General features: G+C 36.4%; 1 protein-coding gene across 1 annotated transcript in view; it reads left to right on the top strand.

Moving 5' to 3' along the window:
* Positions 1-2,887: 2,887 nt before the first annotated feature.
* Positions 2,888-9,745, top strand: part of LOC116170574 (profilin) — a 30,501-nt gene continuing 23,643 nt past the window's right edge. The window contains exon 1 of the mRNA XM_031487065.1: positions 2,888-3,136. Within this exon, the coding sequence (XP_031342925.1) occupies positions 3,026-3,136 (111 nt within the window). The 5' untranslated portion in view covers positions 2,888-3,025. The remainder of the gene's footprint in view (positions 3,137-9,745) is intronic.

Here is a 9,745-nt window from a genome sequence, read left to right as displayed (position 1 = left end):
ATGGCTAGTTATTATTATTGGCTTGTCGTGCATAGTAGCATGCTCAAAAGTCGCATGTATTAGAACAGCACACATAGTGCTTATTGGGTTTCTTTCTATCTCATAAGTCAGACCCGCAGGCCGCAATAATTTTTTTCCATACCTGCATAACCAAAGAACAGCATGAGACTTAACTTCGGAGTTGACGTGAGCCGCGGGCAGGGGCTTTGTTAGACGTGTCGCGTTTGTTTACCTTCACCATCTCGTTAGTATCTTAAGTCAGCAACAATTCGTGTTTTTATCGCATAAAATAAAATAAAATATAAATTCTAGTTTTTATCAAATTTGTAATAGTACATATTTACCCTTCTGCTTCCGCAGAAACATATTTTGTGTTCTGTTTCCGGTTCCATTATAACACTTCCATTGCATCAGTAATCATCGCACCAAATGGGTATTTTCTACTATTTCTTCCCTCCACTCTCCTACCTCCCACATCTTGTATGTATTATTCCTTTATATTATGTTCTTTATTAGGTTATTGCTTTCTATGCCATCTTTCACTGTCGCCTTTTCTTTCGGAAGCCTTTTTAATTGGCCCCATCTCTTGCCTAATTTTTCATTGTCCCCTCATCTACCCTTCTCTGCTTTTCTTATAGCACCTTGATAAAGTGCTTTTGTCAGTTGTAGCTGTATTTTTGTTCTTCCCATCTTCTTGTATTTTCCCCTTACTTTATTTATTAAGAATACTCTGTTTTGAATCCCTTGATTTCTTTTTCATATTCTCATACACACGCCGTTCCCTTTCTTTCCATCGTTGTTTTGTATCTATTTTTCACTTCCATAATTCCCATGATCCATCATTTTTTTCTTTATTTGTCTTTTTTTTGCATTTCTAGTAGGTATTTGCCTACATCCTTCACCTTCTTGTGCCACTCTTCTATATTCTGACGTTATATTGTGCTTCTCGTTTGTCCGGCCTTTTTTTATAATTCTTGACACTTTCTTGGTTCATATATCTGTACTGCTTTTCGTTTTTGTGTCGTTAAAACGTGCTTACTCATCTTATTTTTCTTTATAAAACGATCGCTATAGCTAACTAGAGATTGGATTCCATTGTTGTTCCTACCTATATCTATTTCATCTATATTGTTATTATATAATTTATTATAATGCGGCCGCCTTCCCACTATCATATGCGTATTGTCCTTTATGTGCACCTTCCATATGTTTGTGATTATCCTCCCTACTCTTTCTGTCCATCTAATAACAATTCTCCCTCTCGGCTGCATTCTTTATCTATTGTTGATCCTTTCCCATTGATACTATTCATAATCCCCCCTGACCCCCTAATTATCATTTTTTTTTAAATCAAATAAATAAAAATTGTAAATCGTTAATCGTTATCTCTCATTATTTTTACTCTACTTCCTAACTAATTGTTATTGCACCACTTTTCGTTCTTCTTTTTTTATCCCTCTGCGGATTAGTTATTTTATGTCAACTCTTTGGGTATCCCATTCTTCATTTTTTCATCATTTTCCAGCAATTCTACTACATACTTCAAATCGAGTTCAACATCCCAGAAATGTATTCTTACTACCTCTACCGCGCTCCAACATATAATCTTTGTGCTCTTTTTCTTGCGTCTCCCCTTTTCTCTCTATGCCCAATATCCATATATTTTTTTCCTCAACGTCTTCTCGGTTATCTGATTCTGTTTTCACCAATCAATTTTGTTTCATTTTACTTCCATTGTATTTTTAATAATTCAGAATTACCTATTCCCATCTTACTTTCTTCCTCCTTTCGCTCTTCGCCACGTTTCTTATCTTTCACTACCAGAGCTATACTTCTTCATCTCGAATCTACAAAATATATTGCTGCTCTTCAGTAGGTATATAGTACATACTCATAATTTTGCCACACTTCTTCGATATTTTGAAAAAAATTAATTGACGTTTTTAAACAGTTCAAATATTTTAGTAACAAAGAGAGCTATATAGAAAAGAGTTTCAAATAAAAGTTGCAAGATGCGATGGGATGTAGAAAAAAATTTTCAAAATGGCGGTTTTCGAGATATTGACATCGGATTTTTACGTCACTCGATAGAGAAAAAAATTACAAAACCAGTAATATTAATATTTCATTTGGGAATCAAGCTTGCATTTTTGCTTTGAAGTTTACAATGTATTTCTTTTGGCAATAATGACATGGCTGGTTCTGATTGAAACTAAATTCGTTCGTTTATTGTCTCGCCTAGTCAACCACGGCACGGCCATGGAATTATTGCCATAAGAAATACATTGTAAACTTCAATGCCAAAATGCAACGTTGATTCCCAAATGAAATTCTAAAAGTGTTTAGTATCACTGGTTTTGTATAATAATATCAAAGATGGCCATGTTATTCTACTCTATTTAAGAGGGCACTGGTCGTTTTGGATAGCCCATTATGTTCGATTAAATTTGCAACCCTATGATAAATAAAAAAGTCAATTTCTTTCTTAAGCCGTACACTTTTATTGGAAAATGTTCAGGACTAAGTGAACCTATGAATTTCAGAAACTTCAACATATACTAAACAATCTTTTGCAGTGAAGCTGAACATTTTGTAAAACAGCACCGCTTGCGACGCCACTGGTAACAAGACAAAAATTAATCGATCTGCTTTGTGCTTGTTGTGTTGCCTATACAGCCATATATTTTCAACTTGTGAACCAAAACCAAACTATTGCTGTATCTATACAGTAAGGGTTATCAATTAACGAATGTTAAGCAAAATCAGGGACTCTCTTTTAAATAAATTAACAAAAAAATACAAATAATAAACTTGGCGCAATCACATTTGTAAGGTTGGTAATAGCGCGACATTAGTGTAGGAATATAACCGAAAATGCGCATGTAGGAGCTGTCAGATTCTCATTCTACGTTTCCGCTGCTTCATCGTGAGCGGCTTCAGTGAGCAAGTGCAAGTAAAAAGATATAGCTTAAGATATTAATAAAATTCGCGTGTGCGGAGTTAGAATAATAATTTTTAAATCAAAATGAGCTGGCAGGATTACGTTGAAAAGCAGCTCTTGGCTTCACGTTGTGTAACTAAAGCTGCAATTGCGGGACACGACGGAAATGTATGGGCCAAATCAGAAGGTTTTGAGGTATGTGCCTTTAGTTTCTTTTACGTTAACGTTTAATCACGCAAAAATGACTCCGGTGCTATTCATATTTCTTACGATTTGGTTTGAATCAGGTTTGAGTCATTTGAGAACAATGACAGGTAAGGGCTGGGCTCTGAACATCTTAATGTGAGTTAAAAATTAGTCTTTCTTTAACAGTTTTGTGCCGTAGGTGTTGTTTTTGCGGGAAATTATCTTGTAAGGCCATTTTAAGGTGATTTCACCAGTTATATGCAGAAATTAATTGCTTCGTGAGACAATGCAGCCGGTTTATAATCAAGATGGCGGACACCGCTGAGTACGTGTATTTCGCGATTTTAGAGTTTATGTTGGCGATTATTTTTACTTGTTCAGGGAATGTATATTAATCTCGACGGTATTTGCACATTTTCGCTTTTGCCGGTCGTATTTCGCGTTATTCACATTTTGCGATTGCACCTGTAGCGATTTTACAATGGAGATTGCTTCATTAATTTTCAACTTTGCTTAATGATGGAAAGAAAACGAAGCTATGCCCTTACTAGGATATCGTTAATAATTCTAGATATTTTTAGAATGCGAGTTTTTAGATTTGAAAAGAAAATTCCCTACATCTGGAATATGTCGTTTTAGAAACTATTTTTATATCGACCAACCAGCAGAATTTGTTGTAAATGTTGTAAATTTATTGTTCGGGCATGATTAGCGAAAGTTATGTCTGAACGGCATAAACCCCGCCAGCATCTATTGATCGTATTTCTCTATTTGGCGGGTGGCGGTCAATGCGCTTTTGCAGCCTTCACCTTCATGTGCTCCAAGGTCCGTACGTTCTCTTTATAACACTGCAATGTTTTTTTTTCTCGATTGCCGGAAAAATTAAAAGAAAATGATATGTGGGTTATTTGCAAATCGCACCAAGTTCGATTTTATCCCAAAACTAAAACCTGTTTCGCAATGCCATGTCTGCCGTGCTTGTCTTTACATCAATATACCCGAAGCGCGTCTTCACGAACACATTTGGCCGAAAACAAAGGTCGGGGTTCAATTGTAATTCTTGCCACTGGAATTTGAGCTGGAATTAATGGTGTTTGTTCGCAGAAAATTCGAGGGTGGAACACAAAAAACACGTCGAGGGGCCGATGATCAACTGAACCGAATATTTAATGTACAACAAAAAAGTGTCTATGAGGATAAGACCAAATGGGGTTTTCAAGGTTATTGCTATGGCTTGCTGGAGCCCAATTTAAACATGTGCACACAATCCGTTTGAAAATTCTAATTTCAAAGACCTGCACGATTCTCAATTAATCTTGTTTTGTCTTTCGTTAGAGGTTTATGGTAGGTATAATACTACCTACATGCAATTTATGTTTAGTTCTTTTATAAATTGTTAAAGTCGGTAGCGTCTCGTCCACCTGAGTATGAAATTAGATCTTGTAACGGATATTGTCAGGGTGACATCCCTCAGGACTTCTTTATTTTTAGGAATTACCTACAAGTCTGAGTCAATAAATTAATGCATTTTGTTAATGCACTCAACATACCTTATGAAACCAGTTTCTCTAATGAGTCATTATTCAACAAAAACATTTGTAGATAGTGATAATATAATACAACTAATTCAATAAATGACCGTAAAACAGAATGTTTTCAGCGATTTCTTACTATATGAGTAAAAAGTTTAGTCACCTCACTTTAGACGTTTACAAAAAAAGGAAGATATTGGGTAGGAACGAATTTGATATGAATCACCATTTATTTATATGTGTTATTCTTGCCACCATGTATGAATCAATTTCAGTTTTCTGTACAGGGTGTCCCAAATTCGAAGATGACCATTGGAACCTCTATAACCGAGAGATACGAAGTCAGTTGAAGCAAAGCTATGTATTTTGAGACCGAATCAAAGCTGAAAAAACCGATATTCGCTAATTTTTAATTGCAACTCCCTACAAGCTGGAATAATTAGATTTTAAGTTGGACGTTTCGGTTTTTTTTGGGGCATCAACTTGATTTTTTAAATATTTTATATTTTGAGAGTTTCTGATTCTAGAGAAATAGATGTATCCCAATTGAAATTACCCTCTTCTTCAAGGCATTTAACGTTAATCCTTTTTGGCAAACTGAGCATTGCACGTTAAATAAGGCAGGATGCAAGCCCATCAGGCGACGAGTAGGCCCGATTAGAAAGTTGTAGTTTATGGCTCATAAAAAAGACAGAGTGAGCACTAATTTATCAAAAGGACATTCGCTTGTTTTGCGAGGGCTGGCCTGGGGAGGAGTGGAAGAATTAATTTGAAAGGATTAATAAAATCTTCAGTGCAGAGCTGGACATTGAACCTTGTTCTTGATGTTACTCTTTGCTTCCAAATTGTCAAAACGTTTATCATTTTCAATATGGTTGAAATTATAATTCTGAAGTTTTGCGGTTATGGTTAACATTTCAAAAAGATCTAAGTAAGAAAGTTGATATTGCGCTGTGTGATAACGGGCAATCAAAAATGAGTTGCTGTCGAGTCGCCTTTGGAAGTTCAAGTTAAGTACGATTGGATATCTAAATATTCTACACTAATCACACTAATATAGGTACACTAGAAAAGCTAAAGAGCATAGGATTTTACCTAAAAATTGAGTTAAGTAATTTGAATACTTATTTTAATATCAAAATGTCGAAAGTTGATATGGCGTGTCATGGTACACAGTGGGGTACAGTGGCGTATAGGGTTTCACCCAAAATTTGTTTCATCTTCTCTTACCCTTTCCGATTTTGTACATAATTTCTAAAACTCCGCCTCCATTGGCGTATGGGGGTGCAAACAGAAATTCAATATTCACGAAATTTGGGACTTTTCAACACGAAAGTAATGAACTCAAAATTAGATTTTCAAAATATTAGAATAGTTTTTCCACACGAATTACAAAAATTACGGGTAATTTGTCGGAATGGCCTTAACGTTCGTTACACTTGTGCTTTCCAATGAAGGTCTGCCACAGTCGAAGTCACTGATTTTTCTGAATTGTCATTTTCAAATAAGTATTTAGAATACCGAATTTCGTCCTCGATTTCGTCCACATGAGATTTTTTGCTGCAGCTCGAAGGAAATCTTTCGTAAACAGTTTTTGTACAGCGCGTTCGAGATAAGAGGGTCACTTCAATATCTCTTTTATTTGATGAGATATGAACTATTTGTCAAATATAATTATGTGACATTACGATCTATCCGATCGCATATTGAAAATTCCGGTTTAACGGGAAATCGATGCAATTTGTATTGCAAATGCAATGCGGATGTTGTTTTAAGATATTTGAAAAGAGCAATCAATTTGCTGTACGACAACATAAAATATGCATGTGGTTGATATACTCCGCCCTCTTCAAAAAAAAGTCGGATAAAATACTGTTTGATGCTTCTTGGTGTTCACCAAATGTTTCAGTTTGTGCAATTCTCGATGTGATGTTTCGTTTTCTTGCGATCATGATGACTTATTAAAATGCAGTAAAAATCTACTTTTATTGCCACAAAATCAACAAATTCTTAAGCGCCAACTAGTAGACTATGGAAAGGGCAAAGAATAGTCAAAACCGTTTCAGTTGTATCATAGACCAATGGTCTATGGTTGTATGCAAGGGTAACTAATCTGAACGTGCACTATTACAGTCAACTAGGTACTTGACCTTATGGCACATTATTGGAAAACCCATCAAACAGTGTTTTCCTCGGTCTTTTCTTTCACATCATATAACACATTTTTATACGTTCAGAGTATTTAGCAAAGTGCGGAGTATTCTGAGAATAAAACTCCGTTTTGTAGCGCATTTTTGAAAAATATAAAATTATATTCGTTATCGCTGGCTGGCTGGCTGTCCGGCTGAGATCTCGGCAATTACAATAGCTAGCCTTCAAATTTTCACTAAAAGCTTTCTGCTATAGTGTAGATGTGCAGGCTCTTGTCTATTTTGAGTTAGATTACTTGTGAGATCGATGATTTTTACCTTTACTAATAAAATACTTGTTTATAACTAGTTTTTACTTAAATTGGATTTAATTGTAAGTTTGCCGAATGTAAATTTCTTGATAAGAGCTACAGATATCACTATCACAAATAGAAATGTCGAGGTGGGGGCGGTTGGGGACAAGTAAATTGAGATGATACTCCATGTTTAAAGTGGTTGCTACGATTTTGAGCATTTTTGATATCTCTAATCGAAAAACAAATACGGCCGATTGCAAATTTTAAAATGGTCGCCTGATGTAAGAGTAAATATACAGAGTGCCCGTTTTTCGCGTTCGGTTATTTGAAGAGATGTATGTAATGTAATTTAAATTGGGGAAAATTTTGCTTTTTCTTGTCTATTTGTTACAAGTTTCTCGATAAAATTCTAACAAATTTCCATAAATAATTTTTCAACAGATTCGACATAATTCTTTTAATTTTTTTTCAAATATAATATTTACCGACGAGTGTAAGTTTATATACTCAGTCATGTTTAATCGTCGTAATGAGCACGTCTGGTCCATTCAGAATCCTCATGAACATCAAGGACGTCGACCACAAAGACGATTCGCTCTCAATATATGGTTGGGTTTATCGGTCCATACATGCATGAAGACACTTTACCTTCTAATGGATACTTGCAATGTTTAAAGACATATCTCACGAATTAGATTGACCGAGAGATTGATAATAATATTTGTCTCAACCGCTTGAATAACATCTGGTTCCAGCAAGACGGTGCTCCACCACATAACGCTAGAAGGGTAACTGATGATTTGTCACAATTCCCCCGTAAAGTTATGTTATCTCTAATAATGGAGACATACGTTCGCCGCGACGCTCGCCGGATATTTCTCCGTTAGACTACTATTTATGTGGAACTATGAAAAATTTTAACATTGCAACTGTTTATGCTTTCAAGAGTGTTTTCGTATATGGGTACAAAGTTATGGGTTTCGTTCAAGCTGCGAAAAGACAACGGTGTCGCATCAAGTGACGATTGTACCGTAGTCGACCGTGATCGATAGGTGAAGGAAAAGTCGCGGATGCTGTCGGTACAGTACTTATTAATAGTGCTCAATTGTTGTACGAAGAAGAAACATTTTAAGAGCAATACAAAATTTGAGGGGACGCATAAATGTGTGTTGCGAGGTGGATGGTGAACCCTTTGAGCATCTTTTGTTAATGTTCTTCTTTCGGTTTATGTTTATTATGCATTTATAGTTTAGTTTTATCTATTATTATTTAAATTAACTCTTTAATAGTTTCCATTTAACCAAAATCAAAATGTGGTCTTGTGTGCGTTAGAAAATAGTTTTGAGCAGGTTTTCCCCTTTCTTCTTCATAAAAGAATTTTTCCAAGAAGCATAATAAGTTTCTAAAAAATAAATAATTTTTGAATTTCATCAATATGTGGTTTTTTAACAAAAGAATGCATGTTCTTTCCAAAGCACTTTTCACAAAAAACGGTTTTGTTCCATATTTCGACGGAATCTTAAAGTTGAAACCTCGGTTGAAACACATATGGTACATCATTGTAATCACAAAAACGAGCTTTATTCAAAAATGCTAAAATCCAATATGGGTGCCATAAGAAATAATAAAGTTACCTACTTAACTTCCAAGTCTAGAGTGCCTTGGATCTTTCGATAACATATTTGAATTCCCCATAAAAAAAGACTTTAATAATGTTATAGTTTAAAACGTCCACTTTTTATCGTTTTCGAAATAAAAGAGGAAAAATTTAATTTTTCTACAACTGTCAAAAAAACCTGTCATTTTCTGACGGATTTCGATACGCGAAGTACTAGAATTTTAATCGGTTAATTAATAAGTAAGGTTACTCTTGACAACGTGCGCGAAATCGTCAACAGTGAAAAAAATTATCAAAGTCCTCGTTTGAGATCGAAGGGACTTCAGCGCATTTTTCTGTGGCAGATCAGTATTCTATTAGCCACTTTCGACTCAACCATCAATAACAGATCTTGTCGAAGGCTACTAGGTACATTCACTAACCGCTTCCCACTTTCCGCGTGCACCCGCAATTCGCTTTTAAAGATTTGATCACCACCATCAGTAAGATCGTGTCGGGGGCTACCACATTCCCTTTGACGGTACCCTCTTCCGACGTCCCGTTCATCCGCAATTCGCGTTTGAAGATTTGACTCCACCATCAGGAAGATCGTGTCGGGGGCTACCACATTCCCTTTGACGGTACCCCCTTCCGACGTCCCGTTCACCCGCAATTCGTGTTTGAAGATTTGACTCCACCATCAGGAAGATCGTGTCGGGGGCTACCACATTCCCTTTGACGGTACCCACTTCCGACGTCCGGTTCACCCGCAATTCGCGTTTGAAGATTTGACTCCACCATCAGGAAGATCGTGTCGGGGGCTACCACATTCCCTTTGACGGTACCTCCTTCCGACGTCCCGTTCACTCGCAATTCGCGTTTGAAGATTTGACTCCACCATCAGTGAGATCGTGTCGCGGGCTACCACATTCCCTTTTACGGTACCCACTTCCGACGCCCCGTTCACCCGCAATTCGCGTTTGAAGATTTGACTCCACCATCAGGAAGATCGTGTCGGGGGCTACCACATTCCCTTTAACGGT

This window comes from Photinus pyralis, unplaced genomic scaffold (assembly GCF_008802855.1).
Source record: "Photinus pyralis isolate 1611_PpyrPB1 unplaced genomic scaffold, Ppyr1.3 Ppyr1.4_LG5, whole genome shotgun sequence".
Classification (NCBI taxonomy): Eukaryota; Metazoa; Arthropoda; class Insecta; order Coleoptera; family Lampyridae; genus Photinus; species Photinus pyralis.
The sequence above is the reverse complement of the archived record's forward strand: the minus strand, read 5'-3'. Positions and strand labels throughout refer to the sequence as shown.